Genomic DNA, 25,744 nt, shown 5'->3' with positions numbered 1-25,744 from the left:
TTTTTTGTTCCCAGGAGTGTTTCTCATCAGGTGCCTTCACCTAGAGCCCAGTCGTGCACAACCTTGGGATCAGACTGGCAGCCCATTGGGCTAACCCTAAGTCCCAGAGAACCTCTACCCTAAGACTAGGTACCCAGATGAGTCTGATATTTAAGACCAATCATCCTTGTTTTTCTGTGCTATCAGTGAGGGTCATTCGTCCCTTCTCTACTGGGTATCCTGGCTACTATATATATATTGCTTAGGAATCTATTAACAGAAGCACAGCTCAGCAAAGGACTGAGCTGACTTTTTCCATGTGATTTTTATACAATCAGTGGGATTAGTAGACTTCTTGGTGTATATGGGCCCTCAACATACATAAGACAAGACAGCAGGTTAACCAATTTTAATGGGATCAAAACATTATATAATAAAATTTATATACATTCACACACAAAAAAAATCTTTCAACTTTTTTTTGGAATTGTATAAAGCAAGCAGTGGGAAGTAAATCCTTGTGGAGATTATTCTTGGAGTTGGAACCAGAGATTTTAGTATTTTGGTCTTTTCACTTCAACTCTGCAATAGAAGGAGAAATGAGCATAAGATCAACATACTAAGCAATTCTCACCAGTCCCACAGAGGAAGAATAATGCTGCTCACCCATCAGCTTCCATCTTCTTCCTCTTCTCAATGATCTGCAAGAAGAACAGTTACAGTTGATAGACTGCCAGTCTAAGCTCACCTGAAACCCAAGGTTGACCTCTCTCCGACTTCCATGGCTCTCCAACCCCTTGCCTGGCTCCTGAATCTGTGGGCCAGTATGTCTTCCCAGCTAAGGCCCTCCCACCCAGAACCAGTCCCACTTACCGCACTAATCTTTTTCCACTGGCGATCAAGCTCTGCTTTGTCATTGGTTTCCTTGAAGCGCCTGGTTTTCCGCCCTTCAGACATCTTGATGCCATATTGGAATGCAGCTCTGAAGGGAAAAAAAGGGGAGTTGAGGGAAGAAGGCATCAGAGGTTGCAGAGCAGTAGCAAGGTGTTCCCAGAGGACCTATGAGCAGAGAACTGATTTCATAATGTTTCAGCCAGACTACACCCTCTAACCACCCTCCATCCCTCTCCTCACTCTTGGCTGTATTTAGTACCAAGACTCACTTGGGCAAAGCCTCCTTGTTGTTCATATACTCGCTATATTCCTCCTGGGTGTCAAAGTCCCAGCGGCCTAAAGGACCTTTCTTGTTACCCTGTTGCAGGACAGAATGGGGGGCAGGGAAGGAAGAGCTGTCAGTGGAAATGAAATTTTAGCCGTTGATTAAACCAGACTCTCCCATAATCCCAGGTTTTATCATTAATAAATCATACCTTAATAAATGTGTTTACTATGTACTTACTATGGGTTGGGAAGATCCTCTGTAGAAGGGAAAGGCTACCCACTCGAGTGTTCTGGCCTGGAGAATTCCATGGACTGTATAGTCCATGGGGTCGCAAAGAGTCGCACAACTGAGTGACTTTCACTTCACTCACTCCTATGGGCCAGGCATTATTCTGCACACTTAACATGTACCTTATTTAATTCTCTCAGAAACTCTTTTGAGAGAACTTACAGAGTTCTCTCCATTTTCCTAATGAGGAAACTGAAGAATAAGCAGTAACATGATTTGACATGGTCACAACACTAATACTTGGCAGAGCCAGGGTTAAGCAAGGCTCCAAAACAGAATTAAACCATGCTGTTAAGCACAAAAGTACAGAGAGAACAAGGAAAAAGTTAGATGACACTTCACCCTTATTGGTGTTTGGTGCTTTTGTTTGTTTAAGGCTTAGAGGAAAATATCAATCCTAGCTATAATAAATCTCAAGTTATTTTCCTTTTTCTCCTGCCAGTTATTTTCTAAAAACTGAACTTCCTTCTGCCCTTTCCTACATGTACACTAAAGGCCTGCTTACTGCCTAAGATGGAAGTCAAAACCTGGCACTTTATAGAAAATAAAAAGAAACATATTTTTGGCCCTATCTCATTTGACTTTATAGAGACGCTTTAAAGCAGTTAAGCTGCCCAAGACCCCACAATGCCACTGCTCCTACTACTCCAGCTGACAGAAGATGAGCCTCAGGAAATGACAGATCTTTTGGGAGGAGGAAACGGGATATGTGCTAAACAGTAACTGCCCCCACCCATTCTTCCAGCTCCACACCTGGTCCATTTTGCTATAATCCACCTCCTCATCACTGTCCACAGCCATGTCATCCATCCTAAAAAGAAGCAACAGTTAAAAAGAGATGGTGGAATTCCAGACTCCTATGCTTCGTCCAGGAACCTACCTACTAAGAGACTGTATGCCTAGGAATAGCCATCCCTCCCACGCCTCCCACACAGAAACTAATAGAATACTTTATCCAGTAAGAAGTACCCCTGGGTTCCAGCAAGTCAAATTTCCACCTCACTGCTACTACCCCCAACCTTGTTCTCCAGTCATCCCAGCCCGCCTTCTTCAAGAGTCTCGGGACTGCCCTGGTAGTCCAGTGCTTAGGAATCCACCCACCAATGCAGGGGAACAGGTTCAATCCCTGATCTGGAAAGATTCCACATGCCGGGGGGCAACTAAGTCTGCATGTCCCAACTACTGAGCCTGAGCTCCACAACAAAAAAAGCCACTGCAAATAGAGAGTAGCCCCTGCTTGTCACAACTAGAAAAGACCTGCACACAGCAATGAAGACCCAGCATAGCTGATAATAAAATTAATTAAAAATAAATAAAGAGCTATGTGATGATTATTATTAAAAGAAAAAAAAAAGAAAAAGTCTCACGTACGTGGCTGGATAGCACTCAGCATAGCTATTGGACATGCCAAAGAAATCTCCCAGCTGCTTCTTGTCCTCTGGCTTCTTCAGCATATGCTACATTAAAGAAAATAATTCTACCAACAGCAGAAAAACTTCAAGCAGGAAGGGCCAAGGGCTAGAAGCCCCAACATGAAAACTCTTAAGAAGAGGGATAGAACATGAAGGGGTCCTTTGAAAAATGGGAAAATCATGACTTCATCCTTGTCAAAATCCAGCACAAAAGGGTAAGAGCAAGACATGTGAGGGCGGGGGGGGAAGGGGTGGTAGTTATCAGGAAGCAGGTGGAGTTGGAATGAAAAGAGAACAGTTTGCTAGAACCCATGAACACACTGAAATAAAGGATATGATTCAGTGCCTTCCCAGCCAGCAGATCCAGCAAACTTTTCATTGATGGACTTAATCAACTCCTTGGCAGATCCGGGTCCTGCGCAAGAGAACTCTGTTCAGACTTTGAAATGAGGAATTTACAACCTCTTCCCTACAACACATTTCCCACCTGTGCCTTTTGTAAGAACATTTATCAAAGCAACAGAATTCTTTTTTAACTAATGAAGTTTTAATCACATTTCAACTCAAAATGAGCTACTCTGCCTAAGATGCAGTCATGTGCCCAGAATATCCTTCACTCACCATGCCTCACATCCTCAGAACCCCACAGCTGGGAGAATTGCATTGAACAAAGCAAGTATGGCCTACCATTGTGCAGGAAGACTGAATTCCACACTTATCTTCTATCTACCCCATAAAGCAAGACATGGATCTTTCGAGAACCCAGAATTAGGAAGTCCCGCCCTTGGCAGCTCTGAACTGAGTCAGACTCTTAGTCCAGAACAAAGCAGCACTGCCAGAGCCAACGCAAGATGCCACAGGTACAACTCACCTTTGTCAACATCCATGGGCTGGAAAGAAAACAGAAACTGAAGTGAGTGTCATCAAAAAGGATGCCCACTCATCTCTCCCCCAAGTTTGAAACAATTTGCTACCCTTGCACACATTTCCAGGTCAGATTAGATGACCCAGTTGCTGCTATGAAGCCATGAGGTACCTATAGAACTCATGAGGGTTCTATACCTGGTTGGGCAGCCACAAAAATGGGAAGCCCCTCCATCTGGCACCCGGGACTCCCACTCACCTCATCATCCACTTTTGGCTTCTCAAAGTAGCTGTGCCTCTTCTTCTCCTCTTCTCGTTCTCGGTCCCGTTCCCGCTCTCGGTCTCGTTCTCGCTCCCGCTCTCTGTCACGGTCTCTCTCTCTCTCTCGATCACGCTCCCGTTCCCGGTATCTCTCCCGCTCCTTGTCTCGAGGAGTCTTGGTTGTGGAGGGCACATAATCCCCAATATCTTCAAATATACTAGGAAAACAGAGACCCCAAGCTAACAAAGTCACACATATTTCCATCTCCTCCAACCATTTCTCCAGATTCTCACACCAAGGCTTCCCCCAAATGCCAAAGACAGGAAACCCAGAAGACCTTCTTCCCTTAGATCAGGATACATACTTCATGTCAGCCTCCGGGGGTTTCTTCTCTTCCATTTTCCCTGTAACATAAAGAGAGTAAGGAAAACACTCCTGAGTTAATTTCCACCCAGCCTCATCATGCTCCCCAGCTCTCAATACCCTTTTATACATCTTCTTTTTAAAAGATGGGACAACAAATGCTATCCCTACTTCCCCTCCCCATGCCTCAAAACTGACCACTGCTTCCTGGGGGGGGGTCAAGCAGACAGAACCTAGATGTAACTATCCTCTTCCTAATGCTTCATTGCTCCCATTTTTCTCTGGTCCCCAGGAGCCTCCCAATGTTCTAGAAACAGAAGGCTCCAGGAGACCTTGGTTCCATCCTCAAATGCCCCTCAAAGGGTAAGGTTTCTCTCCCTAACCCTCCAGGTTACCTTTATCTTTCTTTTTGAGCTTCTTGTTGCGGGTACCCTGCCTCAGGTAGGAAAGGATCTGGGTGAGCTTACTGATGACAATGTCATTTGTAGTCAGTGTGGTCTGGGCCTGAAAAATTCCCAAGAATGTTATCCCACTGAGCAGGACTCTCTTCATTTATTCATTCATTTACTTAACAAACTGAAGGATGGGTGAAAATTAGCTAGGTGAAGACAGGTAAAGGAGGTTTTGTAAAAGGACATTCCAGACAGATGAAACAGCAGCATACAAAGGCCTGGGTCAAAAGTGAATCTAGTACATTCAAGAAAGCCAGGATGACTGGAGAACAAACAGGGAAGTGTGGTAAAAACAGGTTGCAAAGGCCAGAGTTACAGGGCCTCACAGGCCATGATAAAGATTTTTCTCTTTATCCTAACACTAAGAAATCATCAAAAGCTTCTACACCATGATGAAACAAAATTCATGTGGAATGATCAAATGGAAAAGAGGATGGAAAGACAAGGGGAGTGGTAATGGCCATATAGCACAGGGTTTCTTTTTGAGGGTGATGAAAATGTTTTAGAATTGATTTTGATGCCACTTATACATTCACAGTATATTCTATGAATATACTAAAAGCCACTGAGTTGTACAATTTAAAGGGGTGAATTGTATGGTATGTAAATTACATCTCAATAATAACAAAAGTAAATAGAATATTGAAAGGGAAACAGTGAAAGTGTGGAAACTAATTAGGAGCCTCTTTTAATAGTTTCAGCAAGAGATGATGGCTAAAACTGGAATGTTACTGTGTTACTGGCAGAGACAGAAAAGTCAATGGATTCAACTGAGATTTGGGAGGTTAAAATGTGGACAGGATTTGGTTAAATGTGGTAGATGAGACTCAGGGCAACATCAAGGCTGATTACCAGGTTTGAGGCTCACGTGGCAGGCTCTTGGGACTTGGGTCACTCACCTCCATGGTGGGGCAATCAGCTTTGCTGCGGATAAGAGTAGTGGGGATGTCTGTATCAGCGTACTCATCATCCAGGTCTACCACATAGGCCATGCGGCCTGGAAGAAACAGCTCGTTACGCTCATATGCTTTGCTCTTGAAGAGCATGCGGTACACATTCCGGCCTACAAAAGGAGAAACAGCACCAAGCAGCCAATGAGAACCTTCTACGACAACAGCTGCAGTTTACTTTTAGCTGATAAGAATACCAAGGCTGAGAGTTAGGTGATTTACTACCACTTAAGTCATCTGACTACTGCACTCCTAGAGCTACTAAGAGACAGAACAAAGAATGGGACCCTGGCCATTTAACTCCCAAGTCTGAGCTCTTATCCACCCTTCTTACATTGCCTTCTGAATACTGTGTGCCTAGCATTGTATTAGGCCATGTGAGGAAGAAGGATGAAGTTTAAGGTAATACTGATGAAGATTTGAAGATGGGGAAAAATAGCACTACTACATGCCCAATGTGATAGGCACGTTACACATATTATTTCTCTTTGTCCCAATAATCCCATGAGGTGAATATTAACCCCATTTTGCAAGTGGACAAGCAGAAGCTGAGAAATTGTGTTGGATGCACCCCAAATCACATGCCTTGCATGATTTCATCACAGGATTCAAATGCAGGTTTCCGAATTCTGAGTTTCTAATCACCAACCATGCTACCTCCCTTAATGGATAAGCCCAAATCTGAGAGCGCTTCCAGCCTAACTGAGGGGACATTAGTGCGTGCGAGTGTGTTAAGTCACTTCAGTCGTATCCAACTCTTTGCAACCCATACTATGGACTGTAGCCTGCCAGGCTCCTCCATCCATGGGATTTTCCAGGCAAGAATACTGGAGTAGGTTGCCAAGCCCTCCTCCAGGGGATCTTCCCGACCCAGGGATGGAAACTGCATCTCCGGGATCTCCTGCAGTGGCAGGCAGGTTCTTTACCACTAGCGCCACCTGAGAAGCCGAGGGACATTAGTAATATGTATGAAATAACCACCAGGGACATAGTAATATATATTAAATAAATAAGTCCACATCTGAGTTTTATTAAGAGTGGTAGTGTGTGGGAGCTACCTGGTTTGGGGACAAAAAAGATAAAAGTAGGTTGAGGGAGAAGGGAAGCCTATCCTGCCCAGAGCTCTAAATTCCCTACAAGTCATCTGGAATGCAGAGGCACTAGTGCAGAAATTCTGTACTCACCCAAACGTGTTTTAAATTCAATTTTATTTTCAGGATCCTCATCTTTCCTGAAAAGACAGAAAGACCATTCTTCCTAAATGTGTTCCTATGTTTGGCCCCACCTATCTCAACTCTCAAACTCTCCCTGATGTTTACTTACTTGGTTTCCTTCTGGGGCTTTTCCATCATTTCTTCCTCCTCTTTCTCTTTGCTGGCAATTTCAGCTCGTACCTAACAGGAAAGCAGTTAAGGTTTACCCATTTATTCACTTTACATATCTTTACTGAACACCATTATGCCACACTGTGCCAGGAACTAAGAATTCAATACTAAAGAAAACAATACAGTCCTTGCTTTAATGGAGCTTATAAAAAGAAATGCAGACAAGCAATTAAACAACAAAGTATGATAACTGCTATAAATAAAACAGAAGAGCTATACAAGGGTGCAGGTAGTAGGTGAGGAGTGGGGAGACAACCATACCTAGGTGATAAGGGAAGGTTTGCTTCCCCAAGAAGATAAAACGGAGGCTAAGATTTGAAGGACAAATAGCAAGTAGTCCTACAGAAGGATCACTGTTAGACCTTTTAGATGGTTTGAACTAAGAGTAGTCTCCCTCGTCACCCAAAAAGGCCCTTACAAGAGCATTCAGCATGGCAGTATTACTCTCCACCTACCAACCAAGGCTCACCTTTTGAAGCAGAGCAAAATCCAAGCCTTTCACCAAATGGGTGTGTTCCATGTCACCACCCAAGAATTTAGACTCTTGGATCAACTGTCTTCTTTTCTCTGCAGCTGATTTGTCCCTGGAGAATGAAACAGACCACATAAGAACCATCCTTTGAATAAATACATTGAAAAATGAAGCCTAGAAAAAAAAATAACCATCTTTTGTGGGCAGGAAGTGCCTCTTGAAATGGCTTGGTTTGGGGAAATGACTTTCCAGAGCAAGGAAAATGTGAAGAATTCATACTGCCACTGTATGACACGGCAATGCTGAGAGAATCATGCCCTGGCTGGCCCACTCAGTACTCACGCCTCAGCAGTGGGGCCCACAGCCCTGTAGTTAGCCGTGGTGCTGATCAGTTCCGTTTCCTCATAATCTTTGTTCACGCCATCCCGCCGTTCCTTGGCACGGTCCCGGTACTTCTCTGCTAGTTCTCTCTCTCTCTCAATTTCTTGTTGGCGAAGCTTGGCATAATAACTGTGACCAGGGAAAGGCAAATGTGTAAGGCTCAGCCTGTTCCTGCCTATTTCTTTACATCTTCAGCCAACTCTCTATGCTGAAAGCTCATATATGTCCTGACAGAACTGCAGGCCACTTCTTTTTTTGTTGTTTTGTTGTTAGTATTTATTTGTCTGCACCAGGTCTTAGTTGCAACACGAGGGATCTTTGATCTTCACTTGGGCATGTGGGATCTAGTTTCCTGACCAGGGATTGAACCCAGGTCCCTTGCATTGGGAGCGCGAAGTCTTAGCCACTGCACCATCAGGGAAGTCCCTGACCACCTCTTGACAGTCTTCAAAATCAGAACTACAGCATCTTCTAGCTCATAGATATGCTGTTCTAAAGCCACTTCAGTATACTCCATCTGTCACTTCAGAGTCCTTCACTATCACCCAGCTCTATATCATTGAGTCTCTACAAGTATGAGACTTTTCCATATGGCAACCAGAAAGTCAACTGAATTTTTCTCACCTTCCAAATTTCACCTGAAAATAAGTCATTTCTTGCCAGTCCTCCTCAAAAAGAGAGGAAAAAGTAAAGTTCGAGATCCAGGAAGCTTGGTGTCATATAAATAATAGCAATGACAATGATGATGGTGGCAACCAAGATTGACTGGATGGTTACTATATGCCAGGAACTGGTACTGAGTGTTTACATGGACTGTCAACAGTTGAACCTCATGACAACCTAATAAAAATTATTATCACTATCTTGATTCTACCCATGAGAATATTGGAGATTAGAGATGTTGAGCAAAATGCCCAAGAATATCCAGCTAGAAACTGGTAAAGACAAGATTAAAACACCACAAGGTGGCTCGAAAGCCCTAAACTGCCAAATAAACTGCCATTCTAAACATCATTCCTCTCCACTATGAAAGAAGAGAACCTCAAGACAAGAAAGGAAAACCTCAATCTCTTGGCTCCTAACTAGCCCCTATTCCTGACCCCCAAACACCATCCACCATAAAACCCAAAACTCCTCCACCTTCCTTTACCTTTTCTTTTTTCTCCTTCGTGCAGCTGGATCTTCATCCTCATTGTACTCCCTTGGCATCCTAGCAAAAAAAGAAATTCACTGATAGCAAAATATTGCTGCAGCCCCAGGAACCCCAAGAAGTGGCCTTGGGGATTAAAGAAAAGCCTAGAATACTGACCAAAGCAAAAACTGTCCAGTTTTAATCAGGCAGAGATCCATGTCAATATCTGTAGGTGAGTCATTCTCAAATTTTAGAAAGCATCACAACCATCTGAAGGACTACTGAAATTATATATACCCAAATATCTGTCCTAGAATCTGAGTCTGTGGGGCTGGAATGGACCCAGAAATCTACTTATTTAAGCACCAGCAGCAACTCTAGTTGGTCCAACAAATGGTCAGTGGAACATACTCTGAGAAAAACTGAGATCCCTAGAGCATCCCAGTCTTTCCTGGAGCTTCAATCTCAAGAGGGAGAGAATCACAACCATGGACTTCAAAAAGAAAAAAAAAGGCTTTCAAGTTCCTAAGACATCTAGTTCAATAAATTTTCCATAGGAAACAGTCAGAACACAGATTGGATCACCCCAGAACTTACTCATGGTGACGTGACTTAGAGGGTGGTGCAGAGGTAGGTGCAGCCCTTGGGGTCATGAGAAGTTTCCTGAAGTCTTCATTGGTGAGTTTTGATCTAAAGGGCAAAAATTTTTAAAAATTAGTACCCAATGAGAACTGGAAAAGGAATATATAAAAAATATGCTTCACTTTACTAGAAATCAGGGAAATACAAATTAAAACAAAGTCATGACCCTTTTAATGCATCAGTGCTAACAATTAAAAAGTTTAATAAATCATAACAAGTGAGAATTTGGGAAGTGGATATTCTTGTATTGCCAACAAGAATATAAATCAGAACAGATAACTAGGAGGGCAATTTGGCAGTATCTTTTTTAAAATTTGAGTGTGTAATAGCCTATGATGCAGCAATTACATTCATCTGTATTTAACCTGGTCAATTACTGGCATTATGTGTATAAGGCCTGTAAAAGAGATTTAATTAGAGTTTTGAAAATAATAAAAACTTGGAAACAACCTAAACCCTAACTGGAGACTATTAATAAATAAACTGTGACAGTATTTCCCAAATGTGGAGAACATAGCTCTGATGGTATAAGATGTAATTTTAACTGGTACAATGACCAAACTCAAGTAAGTTTCCTTTGAACTCTCTTCAGAGTAGGCCTCTTCCTTGGCCTGCTGAGCTCACTGTAGCAAAGAATCCTGCTAGGTCTCCCCAAAAATGACTCTTCAACACTGCCAAAATAGGAATTAAGACTATTGCAAAAGGGGGTAGGAATCAAAACTGAACTCTGACTACAACAGAGATAATAGGGAATTTATGGAAAATTATTCAGACATCAAAGGTAGGGTAGAAGAGGAATTTGATTAGATATCAAGAGGTGTGACTGGATCTCACTGCTTGATTAATTGACTGATTGATGGTATTCTCCATACCCTAACAGAATTCTTTGCTAAAACTGGGTTCAGGAGACCTGGTAAAAACATAAGCCCTGGAAAAGCCTGACTACAATTTGGTCAAGAAGGGAGTCCTTCAGCAGAGGTGTGCATCCCTACTTCGGGGCTGACTATGTTTCCATTTGGGGTCACTAGGACACAGCTATCCCATACTATAGAGTTCTGAGGGTGGGATTTGGGGGTCTGAGCCCTAGCCCTGATCCACCAGCATTTTAGAAACCTATGTGGGGGATGTGCAGCCACATGTGTGGCACCGGGTAGAATCACTTCTGTGTGTACTGTGTGGCAGAGTCCAGCTCCAGCCACCTGGACACTTACTACATGAACCTCACATGTCTCTCCCTTCCAGGTAGTCTGGGGACCCATGCTCACGCCTGGAGGAACATTGATGAGACAAGGCGTGAGCTAAGAGAAAGCCAAAGGACAGGCTGTGAGGAAAGATGAAGGTAGGGTATCTTGCCTGGGAGGAAGATGAAGTTGAGTATCACACTGAAGGGTGAGGGTTGGTTTCTGTTGCTGCTGAAGCAGAACAAGAACCAAGTTGGACTGGCTATTGGTATAATTGATGCCAACAAGTATGCAGGTAACAAGTAGGGTAGGAAAAACTTTCCCTCTACCCTCTTATGTTCTGTACCAGAGATCTGCAAATTAAACTGACAAAAGACAAACTTAAAAAAAAAAAAAGAGTCCTTGTCACTGCCATGAAAATAAGGACGAAGATATTGAGAAGGGAAGAACATCAGATGGCAAAATTATATACACACAATGTAACATCACTTAATTTTAATGTTTTAACTCACAAGGCAATGATATATTTTACTGAGATATAAATGCATGTGTGTAAATGCATTTAAAAAGAGTAGCAAAAAAATATATGTGTAAAAAAGGTAAAGTGGTTACCTCTAAAAAAGGGACTGAAATTGGGTATGTTATCAAAAACATTGCCTTCATTCTGATGTTTTAATTTTATACAAAAATTAATTCCTAAATAACGCAAAATTAAACATGAATTTTAAAAAATTAGCACTTTCCCTGCCATTATTTCCCCTCTAACACTTTTATGCAGTTGGCCTAACCCACTTAAAGTTCACAGAGATAAAAGAGCAAGTGGTATGATTCTCTGACCATTCTTCCTGACAAAACATTCAGAATTCTTTCATCATCACCACCACCACTTCGCTCATTCCCCAGCTCATTCCCATGGTTCTACATCAAAACACTCACTGGTGGAAAGAGTGAGGATCGTCCACATCGTGGCCATCTGGAGCCAAGGGGTTGGAGAATGGCTCGCCTAAGAAAAAGAATTGATATTAACTTAATCGATCTCTTTTAGAGTTAGGTCCTGTGCAAAAGTTGGGGATTCAGCAGTGAACAATACAAATGTCTTTTCCTGTCAACTTGCTCACAATCTAGTAAGGAAAAAAGTCAACAACAGCGACATTGGCAATACAATGTAAAAAATGCTGAAGCAGAAAAATACAAGGAGCTACGGGAGCGCCGAGAACGGGACCCCTAAAACCAGGCTGGAGGATCAGCCAAGAAATACTAAACATGACTATCTAAGATACTACGCGAAAGATAAATTGACGTAACTGAAAATTAAGTGACAGAGGTTGGGGGGGGTCACAGATAAATCTTATCTGTCGTGGGCTGGGGCAAGAACAACATTTAGGAACAATCTGGAGCTTCCCGGCCTCGTTTGGGGCCCAACCGGTTCGCCAAGCTCCAAGCGTCACACTCCCGGCCCGCCTCCACTCCGCCCCACCCCCCACACATCCGGCTTAAATTCTGAGGCCAAAATAAGACGCCAAATGTCTCGAGTCCTGCGGGGGAAAAAAGGAAAGATGACCCGAGCCTTACTATCTCGCTCCGGCATTTCGTCCGCGGTGTTTCAACCCCAACAACGACCGAAAATCGGTAACAACACAGACGCGACGAGAACTTCCCCACAAAGCACCTCAGGAGGCCACCCACAATTCCTTTCGGGCCCCAGTTTTCCCGTCTCGGCCGCGGGCGGAGAAATCAGAGCAGGAGTTGACTGGCAATGCTTTTATGGCATTGGCTAGATGTGGCCCCGCCCCTCGCGTCCGCCAACCTATCGCGGGGCGGGAGCGTCCGAAGCTGATCTGATAGGATTACTTGGCCGGAAGGTCTAGAGCGGATGATTGAGTACTAGCTGAGATGGCGGCGTCTGCAGCGATTCGTGGGGTCCGAGGCAAATTGGGCCTTCGTGAAATTCGTATCCATTTGTGCCAGCGTTCGCCCAGCAGCCAGGGCGTCAGGTGAGGCGCGGCCCAGTGAGGCGGGTGGGCTTCGGGGCGCCAGGGTCATGACCTCGACCTCCCGGGTGTTTGGAGAGGCCCGTCCCCACACCTCACGCGCGGGGCTCTCTCCTGCCCCGCAGGGACTTCATTGAGAAACGCTATGTGGAGCTGAAGAAAGCGAATCCCGACCTGCCCATCCTAATCCGCGAATGCTCGGATGTGCAGCCCAAGCTCTGGGCCCGCTACGGTGAGCGCGGGACGCAGGGAACCAGAGACCCCGGTGGGGGAACAAGGGCTCGAAAAGAGAAAGGGCCGCCCAACGTCACACAGAAACCTATACAAGGACTGGGACTCAAGACTTCGGCTTTGCTGTTGGTCTTGTTGTAAATAAGGAAATACACATTCGCAGAGTTACAGAGTGTTTGTATCCAAGTAACATGTTGAGGCGGGCCCTGCCCTGCATGGGAATCGTTTTTGTAGTTCAGAACAGGCTTCAGTTAGGGGAGAACAGATGCTGGTCCAGTCCACCAATGTAGGTCCTTTCAAATTATCTATGGTCAATGCGGGTCTTGGTGGCATATGGGAATCGCAGTAGTAAAATAATTATTTGTTGAGCACTTACTGCTAGGCCCTGTGTTGAGTGCTTTCCTGTCCAAATCTCTTGAACCTTAAGTATATGAGGGGTGGATTCCTTTTTCTCATCTTGTAGAGATTAGAACGCTGAATGAACAATTGTATGGAACATGCCTAACGTTATTCAGCTGAGATGCATAACACGATTGAGCTTTTACATTTGTTCCCCAATCCTAGACTGCACTTCTGCCAGACTTCAGTAGCTGGCTCTTCAGTTTACAATTCAGGTTATCTTGTAGGTCTGAACTTTGGTATCACCTCCTCAAAAAGGCATTCCCTGACCAGTTATGTAACATTGCCTCTTTACCCTATTTCATTTTACCACGTGTTTATTAACATACTACCTGTGTTATTTTACCACAATTTGAAAACTACTCTCATGTTGACTGAACATAGACACACAATAAATATTCACACTTACTGAATAATTGGGCTTCCCTGGCGGCTCAGATGGTAAAGAGTCTGCCTGCAATGTGAGAGACCCAGGTTCGATCCCTGGATCAGGCAGATCCCCTGGAGAAGGAAATGGCAACCCACCCCAGTATTCTGGCCTGGAAAATTTCATGGATGGAGGAGCCTGGCAGGCTACAGTCCATGGGGTCACAAAGAGTCAGACACAACTGAGCGACTTCACTTTCACTCAGTGAATAATGGTATTTTTAATCACAGCTTTTAATTACACCTTGCTCTAGGAATGTCTGTGGGAAGGCAGGGAGTCACACCCAGGGCAGATTGGTTTTAACAGTGCAACTAACTGCAGTACGCCATGCACTAAAAGTTGTTGGGAGGAAAAAAATTTTCCTTCTGAAAGCTAGTAGACTAGAGATGGACACACAAGTAACTTCAGTTTATGAACTACAGGAGCCATTAAATGGGCACAATTAAGAGGCAGGCCCATGTAATACTCTGCTCACAATGGTTAATAAGTGCTACCATGCCCCTTAAAACTTCCCTGAAACATTTTCCTTCCTCCCATTATGACCACCCAGAATGAGCCAAAATTCTACTTAGACCTGGGCTTCCAAGATGTTAGAGACCCACTGGATAAATTATAGGCATGTCAAATACACTTTGGTGGTATCTCTTTACTACCCTTCCTATCCTACCAAGAGTGTAAGTGGAAGACTACTTTGGTAGCCTGTACAGTGCAGAGTGAATAATTAATAATCTTCCTGTCTTCTCAGCATTTGGCCAAGAGAAGAATGTCTCTTTGAACAACTTCAGTGCTGATGAGGTAACTAGAGCCCTGGAGAATGTGCTAAGCAGCAAAGCCTGAAGGCTCCACTGAGGATTAAGAACAACAGCCCCAGAGTCTGGGCTCTGCTGGACTGAGTACAATGTGGAGAAATGTATTCTGTTCTGTATAAAGCTTGTGCTGAAAATGCTGTCTCAAGATGATCTGATTCTCATCCCACCGACTACCCCTAATTGTGCAACCATCTGAGGGAAAGCAGTTGAATATAAAACTTATTTTATTCTGTCCCATCAAAAGCCATGAGCCACTGAATCAAAAAAAAGGAAAGAACAAGAAAAAAGGAGATTTCAGGGACCTATATTAAGTACACCACACTGAGTTCCATCTGGTCCTCTTGCCTGGTCAGTTCTGGGTGAAAGGGGAGGAGCTGGGATCCAGAGGCCTTGGCTTAGGGCTTCGGTGTGGGAGCTGAGGGCATGATATCATTATGGTTCTAAACCCCCAAAGGGGCTCTCTGGGCCAGGACACTGGGGAGTATGGGAGATAAGAAGGAGTAGAGTACATGACTTTCAGAAGTCAAGTCACCCATGAAGAGCTGTCTGCTGGAGAGCATGCACGCGATCCTGGAGCTGTGCCACCTCCTCATGCCTTTGTAAGGCCTGCAGCCCTGACTGCTGCAAGAAGGCCCGGGCAGCCTGAGAGCAGGGAAGAAACAGATTCAACACTGGGTCCCTGAGCTGCAGCACACAAACACCACAGCCTTGAGTTATCAGCCCACCTCTTCTTGGAAGAGTGCATTCCCAACAAGAGTACCGAAGTTCAAACCTGGAGCCCACATAGGCTAGCCAGGCCCAGAGAAATGACTAAAGACTGTAAGGAAGGGGGCCATGGTGGAACAGGGGGACTGGGGACTAAGGCCAGAAACCCACCCCTGGCTGATAGAGGAACAGCAGCTGCAGCAGCTCCAAACTCTGGCCGACTACTTCAGTGTCAGAGAGGGCCAGCGTGTCCAGCAAGCTGGGGAGCAGGAGCCCTGGCCATAGATGCTGACAGTAAGCAGGACCTTTCTCTGCAATGTTGCACAGAACTGTGAGCACCTGCAGACAGAAACATGTACACAGTCCCCACAAACAATGAAACCCAAAGATTTTAATAATAGCTGGAATGGAGTGCTGACCACATGCCCAGTCACCATGCCAAGCACTCTTAATATGCATATTCTGTAATCCCCTCAGGCGCCCTCTGGTAGGATTATACTATTCCCAATTAGAAATAAGGAAACTGAAGCTTAAGGTGGTTAGCTGACATGCCCAAGGTTAATAACTAGTAGACTATAGTTAAGGAACTCACATCTAGACTGCTCTGTGACTGATGGTCTGGCCCTGAAGGAATCCATACCACACCACCTGCCAGCTCTCAGCTCAGAGAACTTCTGAGGGCTCAGGTCTGCTCCCACTGTTTTACATTTAGGCCTCCATATCTTGGACCCAAGGGACCCAAATACCTACCAATACGCTCACCACATTAGATACTGACAACAAGTGCAAGAGGGGCTCAATCAGATCCAGGGAGATCAAGGAGGTACAAAAACTAGGACTGTTTGCTGAAAGGGAAAATGTCAGAGTGAAGTTCCTCCAACTCAGGCATGGAGTGAGAAACCAACCCACTTCCAATCCTACCCACTTCAGCCCAGACCAAGAGGAAATATTCCTAGGAGCTAAAGGTCCAGGCCAAGGCAGATCGTGGTGCTTACCAGTGAGGTTGTTAAGGAGCCAGAGGCCCTCAGGAAGCAGGCTGGGCTGTTTCTGAAGGAAGAACTGCAGAAGGATAAATAAGGCTGCCACAACACGCTCGTCTTGGAGATGCATTGGCCCTCCCACAGTCTCTGCTGCTGCCTCTGTCAGCAAGTTGCTTAGACACCGAACAACAGGGCATACCAGCTGTAAAGACAAGTAGGGGTTCAGGTTTAAGGAGGAAGGGGCAACCTGCACACAAGCTGGAACTGAATCAGAAGGTCACCCAGATATTGACCTGTCCACGTACCAGCTCAAGTCCTGCATCCTCAGTTCTCTGGACAGCCGCAGCCAAGTCCAACAGCAGCAGCCCCAAGGTGGTTAGAGCCCCCTGGGTGATGAGCAGGGCATTGTTGACCTGGCTGGGCAACAGGAAGCAAGCAGTCACTACTCAGTCAGTCCTACCTTAAGCTGGCAAACAGCCTAGGTCTGTGGGTTCCCTGGGCTCCAAGAAGAGAGGACCAGAGAAGAAAGAAGACTCATCCCCACAATTCCAGAAACAAACCTGAGTGTCATGGAAGGAAGCCCCAGGGGAAGTTTGTGGCACTTTCCCAATTGCCCTATTACCTGCAGATGATATAGTGAAGGCACCAGGCAAACTCCACAGCTACCCCAAGGTTCAGCTTTGGGCCAGGTTGTAACAGTTGCAGTATGTGCTTCGGGAGAGTAGAGCCCAGGACCGAGCTGTCAGTAGAAGCAGAGCTGTCAGTAGGAACCATGGAAGGCAAGATGTCAATCACTCTTCCCAAACCCAAAGAGCAGGTGGGAAAGTGCCCAAACCCAAAGCTCTTCCCAGTCAGGTGCATGGGGTTGAAATGTCCGATGCGTTGGAAGCAAGACTCATAGTCAGGCATCCAGGGGCTACACTGCCAAGTAGGTCACACCTGCCTACAGATGAGTTTTACTTACGGGATGATCTTCTCTGGAGCTTCCTTAGCCTGCAGAAGCTGGGACAAGGCATATCCAAGGGCTTCCAGCACAGTCAGATGGGGAGACTAGAAGCAGAGTAGGGATCTGACTCTGGAACCTAGGCCATAAGATTTCCTAAGGCTTTCAACCCCTTAGCACAAAGAGGCTGGAGCCACCTAACCAAAGCAGGTGGGGCGTGTGAGGAGATGGGTACTCCAGGAGGAAGAAAGGAGGTGGACACTCACCTGGATGCAAGCAGCCAAGGCCGGAACAATGCCCTGAGGCAGAAGCTGCCTTCTCACAGCCTCACTCTCCACAATCAGGTTACCCAGGGTATAAAGACAGAGCTCCTGAGAGCAGAACAACAAAAGCACTGGGCTTGGCCTACTTCAGGATCTCAGGCCGGGGGTGGATGGGGTAGGGGGGCGTGGGCGGGGGCTAGGGCGGGAATGGGAAAGATGGAGCATCCCAGTCCTTGAGAATCTGGGCACAGGGGAGTGGCAGGTGATGGTGCATGTATGGCTTTGGCTGTCAGGGAACCAGGTTTTCCTCTTTTACCTACTTGCCAGCTCAAACTGGACCCAAAAGCACAATTTTTAAACCCAAACCAAGAACAAGGAAGGACAGGACAGGGCTTACTATAAAGTCTGAGCTGTGACCGGAGAGGTAGGTGAGAAGGTAGGAAGTGGCTGGCAGGCAGGCCTCAGCCACCGCAGACTGCTCAGAGTGAGAGAGCTCATGAAGGCACCGAGCCGCCTCAAGCTGCAGCAGGGCCTGGTTGCTGGTCAGGAGCCCGACCAGGGTCCGAATGCTGCCCTCCAGCCTACATGAGTGAGCACCAGAGTCCTTCTCAGCCCATCCCCTCCACACCCCTGTCCATCCCCCAGAGCCCTAGCCACTCACTCACATCATCCACACTGACCTGATGAAGGTCTGTTGTGTCTCACGGTGCTGCAAGCCTCGACGAAGGCTGACCAGAGCCCTCTCCCTCTCCTTCTCCTCTATCCCACGCTGGGCCAACCGCAGGAACTCCTGGATCTGCAGCACAGGGCAGGGAAATGAGACATGGCAACACATCTATGCCAGATAGCAAGGCATGAGTTCTGCTCTGCCTACTTCACCTGTAAGCCCTCCAATATGGCACAATCCCTAGAACTTGTCATTCACACTATTATGGCTAATAAATGCCAACCCTGCAGTAGAGTGGACAGAAGAAGGAATCAAAATTGCGTTTAATACCAGCCCTGCCACTTATTCTACAGGGGACTAAACCCAGCTTCTCACCTGAAAAATGGGAGTAACATCTACTCTGGTGTCTTACTGGGTTATTTCAATAATAACATTTAAACCTCTCAGCCTGGCATAACCTACCCCTCCAGCCACTGTCCCCATACAACTGACAATGCAACAACATTTAGCATAACATGACTTGTTTTTTTAATGTTTCCAAGCTTTTGCAATATCCATCCCCTCTGCCTGGGATACCATCCACAGGTCCTCCACTTCCTTCAGATTTCTCTTCTCACTGCCTCTGGGAAGTTAGTTCTTTCTGGTATCCTTTGGAAGACAGTGGTTTCTACTGTGCCTCATGTTTCCTTCACCACAGGTAGGAGCACATCTGTCTCCTTCAGTGGGTTGGGAACATGTCAAAGAAAGGGACTCTTCTTTTTTGTGTACCTGAGTACCCAGCTTCCCTGGTGGTTCAGAAGGTAAAGCATCTGCCTGCAATGTGGGAGACCTGGGTTCGGTCCCTGGGTCGGGAATATCCCCTGGGGAAGGAAATGGCACCCCACTCCAGTACTCTTGCCTGGAAAACCCATGGACAGAGAAGCCTGGTGGGCTACAGTCCATGGAGTCACAAAGAGTCGGACATGACTGAGCTACTTCACTTTCACTTTCACTTGAGTACCCAGCATAGGTGTCTTGGTACAAAATAGACACACAATGAATAAATGACATAACCTAGGTGTAAGTTCTTCATAAACTATACACATAAACATAGTATAAACATAGGGTATGCCTGATGCTTGCTAAATGAATAAATGAGCTGAAATAAGGTTTTTTATTCAATTATTCCATAAATGCTGAGCATCTACTATACGCCAGATACTGTATAGGCATCTGAATTTTCAATGATGACAAATAAGATAAAGTCTAGGTTCCTATGGATAAAGTCTAGGTTCCTGTGGATAAAGTCTAGTTAGAAAAAAGGTAACAAACAAGCAAACAGTTAGTATAATTAACATTCTGTAGATCTACTTTAGATGCAGCAAATGCAAAGGCCATAAGAGAAGAATGGGGCTGGTATATTGTTCCAAGAACTGAAAAGAGGACAATGTGGCTGAAATGAGTAAACTGGTAAGATCGCAAATGGCAGAGGTTATACTGTGCTAGAGTGTGTAGATCACAGTAAGGATTTTGGATGCATCTGCCTAATGTGTAAAGAATGAATTTTTTTTAATTAATTTATTTTAATAGGAGGCTAATTACTTTACAATATTGCGGTGGTTTTCGCCATACAACAACATGAATCAGCCACGGGTGTACAGGTATCTCCCCATCCTGAACCCCCCTCCCAAAGAATGAATTTGAGAAAGGCAAAATTTCGGTAGATGACCTGTTAAGAGGCTTCTGTTAAGTATGCAGAGAAGAGGGTACTATCAATTTTGACGGCAACGCCATGTAAAGACTTAAGAGGCAAAAAAAGGCGGGGGAGGAGAGGGGAGGACTTGATGATGTATTGGTGTGGGGGTAAGGAAGAGTTGTCAAGAATGATTTCCTGATTTCTGGCTTGGCCCACTAGACGGATGGAGAAGCAAATGGCAACCCACTCTAGTCTTCTTGCCAGGAAAATATCATGGACAGAGGAGCCTGGCGGGTACATGGGAGTCACAAAGAGTCGGACAAGACTGAAGCGACTGCGCACTAGATAGGTAGAGGCGTTGAAGGGACCGCGTTGAGGTTTGGAGACAGCCCTCGAGTACAACAGAAGGAATTCGTCGCCTAGTGGGTGTGACTCTCACCACGCACCCTGACCACTCACCTCGGCTTCTTCGAGGGTTACGACCACACATCCCCCTTCGTCTTCCTCCGTAGCTTCGTCTCTCAGCAACCTCTTGCTGACAAGCTGCTGCTCCCTCCTTGCCTTCCGCAGCGCTGAGGGGAAAGGAGACGGCTGAACATGGGAGGGGAACCCACAACGCAGGGCTCGTCCCGTTGCCCCATCTCCGACCGCCATAACCCCATCCTCCCGTGTTCCCTCGCCCACCCGCACCTGCCTCCCGCTCCCGCCGGCGGCACCGTAGCTCCTCCACTCCGCAGCCTAACGGCCTGAGGAGGCCCCGCCGTCCGCTCCACATGATAGAAGTGGAAAAACTCTGCACGAACTGGAGAGCCAACAACTTTACCCAGAGATCCAAAACAGGACACGGCCTGCGCAGGCGCAGCACAGGGCGGAAGAGGAGGTGCCAGTGGGCGGGGCACGAAGCGAAGTGAAGGCGGGGCGGAACGAGGGGGCGCGACCACAGGCTGGCCTGAGCGAAGCGGCGAGAGGGTGGGGCAGACCGAGGGAGGGAAGATGCAAAGACAGGATTGGGTGGGGCGAGGGCGGGGAGGGGCCACTAATGGAGGGATGGGACCTTCAGCCAAGCGAATTCCAAGTGGTAGCTGTGGCTTCGGGCTTCTTTGGTGGCTCAGTGGTAAAGAATCCGCCTGCCAATGCAGGAGACATAGGTTCGGTCCCTGGAGAAGGGAATGGCAACCCACTCCAGTATTGTCTGGGAAATCGCAGACAATATTGACAGTATTGTCTGGGAAATCGCGTGGACAGAGGACCCTGGCGCAAAATAATCCCACATGACTTTGCGACTAAACAAGCTGTCCCTCTGCCTTCGGTTTCTCGGCTTCCGACATTGGACACCCCTGGCTACTAGTGTCAGCAAACACAACCTTTCCACCCCTAAAACAGTCTACAAGAACATTCAAAACTATCCTGAGTTCTAGAGGGGCTTTCCTGAGTGCAATGGTTAAGACTCCGCGCTTCCGTTGGGGCCGGCGCGGTTGGATCCCTAATCGGGAAACTAAAACCCTGAGTGCCGCTTTAAAAGCCCCCAAAGCAAAAAACAAACAAACAAACAAAAAAAAACTACCCTTAAGATATCGAACGCCATTTCACCAATACCAATGACTCTCAGTGATGAGTGCTAGCTAAACCCTGGACGTTGCCATGACAATTATCCCAATTTTTACGGATGAGAAAAATGAGACAAATACAATTATGGATCACTGTTCTGCATAAAAGTGAATGGCATTATTTTTACGTAAAGTAATTGTTTCATCAACTTTGAGCGCCACTAATCTACTAGGTAATGGGGAAACACTGGTGAATTAAACACAGTGTTCCAGGGAATTCCCTGGCAGTTCAGTGGTTAGGACTAGGCGCTTTCACTGCCATAGCCCCAGGTTCAATCCGCCCTCTGGAACTAAGATCCCGAAAGCTGGGCAGCGCGGCCAAAACAAACAAAAACTGTTCCATACCCTCAAAATCTGAATTGTGCCCAACTAAGCCCTACATGGTCTATTTCCTGCATAGCTCTCCAGCTGTGCCTTACTCATCTCTCCTAGGATTTTTGTTCCCTAAACAAGCCTTGCACTTTTTTCTCTTCTGGGCTTTTGCACAGGCTGTTCCATTGTCTAGAGCCCAGTCTCTGCCACCACACTTCTACTGCAACCAGCCCCCCCCCCTTCCTTTAACTAACACCATCCTCAAGATCTCCAGTGACCCCTACTCAGAACAACTGGACCAGTGCCCCTGTTTGAGAGCATGTAGCACCATACACTTCTTCATAATCCTTTTCACAGCTGTCATTGTTACAGTGTAATTGTTTGATGTTTTCTCCTCCCAAACCCCTTTCACAATTCCAAGAGAGTAGAGTCCTGGTAGCACTTAAGAATTGTTATTGAGGGAATTCCCTGGTGGTCCAGTGGTTAGGACTCCATGCTTTCACTGCTGAGGGCAGAGAGTTCAGTCCCTGGTGGGGATCTAAAATCCTGGGCAAGGTGTATGCCAAGAAAAAAAAAAAAGTTAAACAATTCTTATTGAAACTGCTGATCTTTTGAAATTTAAAGACACTTGCTCCTTGGAAGAAAAGCTATGACAAATCTGGACAGCATATTAAAAAGCAGGGACATCGTTTTGCCAAAAAAGTTTCAGTAGTCGTGAGAGTTGGACTAAAAAGAAGGCTGAGTGCCAAAGAATTGATGCATTCAACTTGTGTTGCTGGAGAAAACTCTTGAGAGCCCCTTGGACAGCAAACAGATCAAACCAGTCAATCCTAAAGGAAATCAATCCTGAATATTCAGGAAGGACTGATGCTGAAGCTGAAGCTCCAGTACTTTGGCCACCTGATGCAAAGAGCCACCTCATTGAAAAAGATCCTGATGCTGGGAAAGACTGGAGGCAAAAGGAGATGGGGGCAGCAGAGGATGAGATGGTTAGATAGCATCACTGACTCAACGGACATGGATCTGAGCAAACTCTGGGAGTTAGTGAAGGACAGGGGAGCCTGGTGTGCTGCAGTCCATGGGGTTGCAAAGAGTCAGACACAACAACCTTTTGAAAGCTACTACTTAGGCAAAAGTGCAAGTAAGAACAAATCCAGGAAAGGAAAGTGTTCTTCGAACCAACTGTTCTTCAAACCAACTTCCTTCCCTTGGATTTAATTCTACTTCTTGGAATCAGTCAAGGAAGTCTTTGATTTCTTCCACAAAACATCTAGTTAAATATCTGCAAAACATCATCTTATCCTCCACGTCTTCTCTTCAGCTTCAGCATCCATCCAGCCTCTGGACAATCATTTCTTGAGGATTATTTATGTATTTAGTGGAAGCACGGAGCCCTAGCCCTCAGACCAGCAGGGAATTCCCTGAGTATCATTATTGATGCACCATGATCTGGCTGGGGAATAGGATTTGGGTCTTGTCCCCTTCCTTATGGGACAGGCTGGCTTCTGACACCTACATCTTTCTCATAGGATGAAAGATAAAGCAAATCCCCAGCAAAAATCTATGCTCTGTCTAGAGTGTCTACTCAGTTACAGCTGGCCAAACTATTTTTGTTTTTTCTTTTTTGGTGGGGGAGGAGGGCTTGTTTTTTGTTTGTTTGTTTTGTTGCATTTATCTGCCTGGCAACACTGTTAACCCTGTAAGAAACAGCCCTGTGTCCTATTACAGGCCTAGCTGTTTCTTTCTCTAGAGCTCCCACAAGTCCTTATTTTCTCCTGTGTAAGAATCCTGTTCACCATGGGTTGTAGTTCTGTGTCTGAGTTTGCCTCCCCCACCTTCTAGAGTACTTGAGGAACAGTGTGATGGTCACATCAGCATCCCGAGGCTTGGCATCAGCTCTGGCACTTGGTAGACAAATGATGGATATTTTTTGAATGAAGCTGTGACTTGGGGACCTTTGCAGAACCATTATTGCCCCTCTTAACTTGGAGTGTCTCTCCTAAGATGGTGGAATCTTTTTAACCATTTTTAAAAATTGAAGTATAGTTAATTTATGTTACATTAGTTTCAGGTGTACAGCAAAGTGATTCAGTCATATATATATATATATATATATATATATATATTCTTTTTCAGATCCCTTTTCATTACAGGTTACTATAATATATTGAATAGAGTTCCTGCACTGTACAGTAGGTCTTTGTTGTTAAGGTGATGGAATTTGCTGAGGAGCCAGGCTTCAGTAGCCTGGGTCCTCTGAATGCAGAGACTCTGATGAAGACAACAATGAAGATCTACTGCTACAACCTTAGTGGTAGTGTTGGGATTCCAAGCCTGTTTGTCTGACTACAGTCAGTTGGTATATTTCACACTGAACTATACTCATATCTTGGTCCTCAGGGATGTCCCAGTGACATGGTCTGGCCTTTAGGCATGACTTTGGGTATTAGGACATGCCCAACAGGACATACAGGAGGCAGTGTGGTCCAATGTGGGTTCCTTGTTTGGACTGGGGATAGATGTGTAGTTACTTCTGGGAAAAAGGGAAGTGAGAATTCAAATGTTTTCATGTAGCTCTTTGCCCAGAAATCTAGAAGTTCAGACTTACAAGGGCTCTTTTAAAAGTATAGCCCTTCTGAAACTGAGGGCAGTCATCAACTAGATCTCTTGAACTATAACTTGGTTAATAAATAACATCATGTAACTTGCCTTCACCAATCAAGCTCGCCTTAGCGTTAATCATTCCTGCAAATTACATACCCTCATGTAGCTTACACAGTATATCACAAGACTCCATTAACACCTCTTTGTGGGTAATACCTCTGATGTATGGATCGCTATAGTAACGGTTCCTTAAGATGATTTTTCAGGAACTTAGAGTCAGCTCTTGTCCAGTTCACATTCCAGCTGATTTAGACTGCTTGAAACCACCAGCCCTCCAACCAGGTCTGTGTGAGTGCTGGATGGATGGCCTTTTGATGGCAGAGGGCCAAAACTTCTCACCCTCAGACTATGCTAAACTACCATTTTCTGAATGTCCCTCCCATGAAGAAGCATGTAACTCAGATACACCTGAGCAGAGTACCGATTACCTCATCTTTTTTCCTGTCCCCAATTACCTTCTTCTGCACCTCCAATCAATCTATACCCTTCACCCATAAATATCCTAAGCCTCTTTCCATTGAGGAGGTAAATCTAAGATTTGTTCTCCCTGCTCCTCAGATACCTCTTGAATAAATCCTTTCTACAAACTTCAGTGTTTCAGTGTTTGGCTTAATGCCTGTTAGGCAAATGAACCTGGTTTGGTAACACTTCCCCACCCTCTGGGACACTTGCTTTTCTTTTCTTGAAAGAGTAGGTGAGTTACTAATTAATCCTCATTCAACATAGGTCCAGCTTTTCCTTCCCAGGACGTAGGAATTGCGCTGGGGAGACGGCAGGAGAGAGCTAGGCACAAGTGAGAAAACTGTATTAGGAATATCTTGTTTCTCAAATTTCAGGATAGAGAAGTGGAAACTAAGAGGGTGAGGCACTTGGCCACTGTGTCTCTGTTCAACACATAGACTTCTCTACTTTTAAGAAAGCTGTTACTTTAAAAATTGTGGATCACCACATTGCACACCTGTTACACGTAACATTGTACATCTGTTATACTTCAATTAAAAAAAATCTATCAAGATTACCTTCTCCTAAGACAAACCAGAGCTGGATGATGAAGATTTCCGCTGTGTCTGCAACTTCCTGTTAAGACTGCACTCCTGATGCAGGGGTGTGGACTTTCAATTCCTGGTCAGGGAACTAAGATCACAC

At 45.5% G+C, this 25,744-nt stretch overlaps 3 protein-coding genes across 11 annotated transcripts; 1 reads left to right on the top strand and 2 right to left on the bottom strand.

The window, feature by feature from the left end:
• Positions 1 to 373: 373 nt before the first annotated feature.
• Positions 374 to 12,608, bottom strand: IK (IK cytokine). 2 transcript variants are annotated; one of them, XM_081501014.1, is made up of 20 exons: positions 12,498 to 12,608; positions 11,862 to 11,928; positions 9,700 to 9,792; positions 9,121 to 9,180; positions 7,932 to 8,099; positions 7,587 to 7,701; positions 7,056 to 7,126; positions 6,917 to 6,963; positions 5,682 to 5,845; positions 4,726 to 4,834; positions 4,332 to 4,371; positions 3,965 to 4,184; positions 3,713 to 3,731; positions 3,159 to 3,256; positions 2,801 to 2,886; positions 2,183 to 2,240; positions 1,143 to 1,231; positions 853 to 961; positions 646 to 680; positions 374 to 561 (listed from the first exon to the last, which is right to left on the bottom strand). In XM_081501014.1, exons 1-20 carry the CDS (start codon positions 12,511 to 12,513, stop codon positions 534 to 536), a joined length of 1,692 nt encoding a protein of 563 aa, XP_081357140.1. In that variant the 5' UTR covers positions 12,514 to 12,608; the 3' UTR covers positions 374 to 533. The 2 variants fall into 2 exon arrangements, with proteins under 2 accessions (XP_081357140.1, XP_081357141.1); XM_081501015.1 differs by having other exon boundaries at positions 2,801 to 2,881; positions 3,178 to 3,256.
• A 183-nt stretch (positions 12,609 to 12,791) lies between these two features.
• Positions 12,792 to 14,916, top strand: NDUFA2 (NADH:ubiquinone oxidoreductase subunit A2). The gene is made up of 3 exons (XM_081501052.1): positions 12,792 to 12,919; positions 13,042 to 13,148; positions 14,719 to 14,916. The coding sequence occupies exons 1-3, from the start codon at positions 12,819 to 12,821 to the stop codon at positions 14,808 to 14,810; spliced, it is 300 nt and encodes a 99-aa protein (XP_081357178.1). The 5' UTR covers positions 12,792 to 12,818; the 3' UTR covers positions 14,811 to 14,916.
• Positions 14,917 to 14,988: 72 nt separating this feature from the next.
• Positions 14,989 to 25,732, bottom strand: TMCO6 (transmembrane and coiled-coil domains 6). Of its 8 annotated transcripts, none has more exons than XM_081501033.1 (13): positions 25,618 to 25,732; positions 20,706 to 20,817; positions 20,475 to 20,587; positions 18,354 to 18,469; positions 18,071 to 18,254; positions 17,677 to 17,781; positions 17,432 to 17,517; positions 17,090 to 17,206; positions 16,773 to 16,884; positions 16,483 to 16,669; positions 16,238 to 16,332; positions 15,659 to 15,826; positions 14,989 to 15,424 (listed from the first exon to the last, which is right to left on the bottom strand). In XM_081501033.1, exons 2-13 carry the CDS (start codon positions 20,788 to 20,790, stop codon positions 15,311 to 15,313), a joined length of 1,482 nt encoding a protein of 493 aa, XP_081357159.1. In that variant the 5' UTR covers positions 20,791 to 20,817; positions 25,618 to 25,732; the 3' UTR covers positions 14,989 to 15,310. The 8 variants fall into 8 exon arrangements, 6 of the variants coding, with proteins under 6 accessions (XP_081357159.1, XP_081357156.1, XP_081357154.1 ...); XM_081501030.1 differs by lacking the exon at positions 25,618 to 25,732 and adding an exon at positions 21,070 to 21,088 and having other exon boundaries at positions 17,090 to 17,224; XR_014056923.1 differs by lacking the exon at positions 25,618 to 25,732 and having other exon boundaries at positions 15,659 to 15,798; positions 20,706 to 20,869.
• Positions 25,733 to 25,744: the final 12 nt, after the last annotated feature.

Source organism: Giraffa tippelskirchi, chromosome 6, assembly GCF_054371585.1.
Source record: "Giraffa tippelskirchi isolate mGirTip1 chromosome 6, T2T-mGirTip1v1.2.pri, whole genome shotgun sequence".
Taxonomy (NCBI): Eukaryota; Metazoa; Chordata; class Mammalia; order Artiodactyla; family Giraffidae; genus Giraffa; species Giraffa tippelskirchi.
This window is presented reverse-complemented; position numbering and strand designations above follow the sequence as displayed.

What these genes read in the sequence shown, in the direction of transcription:
- IK (XM_081501014.1), bottom strand. An exon ending in CTGATTGCCCCACCATGGAG is followed by an intron (nt 4,835 to 5,681) that starts GTGAGTGACCCA and finishes GGAATTTTTCAG; the next exon opens with GCCCAGACCACACTGACTAC. An exon ending in GCTCAAAAAGAAAGATAAAG is followed by an intron (nt 4,372 to 4,725) that starts GTAACCTGGAGG and finishes TTTATGTTACAG; the next exon opens with GGAAAATGGAAGAGAAGAAA.
- NDUFA2 (XM_081501052.1), top strand. Translation starts at nt 12,819, where the DNA reads ATGGCGGCGTCTGCAGCGATTCGTGGGGTCCGAGGCAAATTGGGCCTT. An exon ending in CCCAGCAGCCAGGGCGTCAG is followed by an intron (nt 12,920 to 13,041) that starts GTGAGGCGCGGC and finishes CCTGCCCCGCAG; the next exon opens with GGACTTCATTGAGAAACGCT. An exon ending in CAAGCTCTGGGCCCGCTACG is followed by an intron (nt 13,149 to 14,718) that starts GTGAGCGCGGGA and finishes CTGTCTTCTCAG; the next exon opens with CATTTGGCCAAGAGAAGAAT.
- TMCO6 (XM_081501030.1), bottom strand. Translation starts at nt 20,790, where the DNA reads ATGTGGAGCGGACGGCGGGGCCTCCTCAGGCCGTTAGGCTGCGGAGTG. An exon ending in CCTTGGCTGCTTGCATCCAG is followed by an intron (nt 17,518 to 17,676) that starts GTGAGTGTCCAC and finishes CTCTGCTTCTAG; the next exon opens with TCTCCCCATCTGACTGTGCT. An exon ending in GCTCCTTAACAACCTCACTG is followed by an intron (nt 16,333 to 16,482) that starts GTAAGCACCACG and finishes TTTCCCTTTCAG; the next exon opens with CAAACAGTCCTAGTTTTTGT.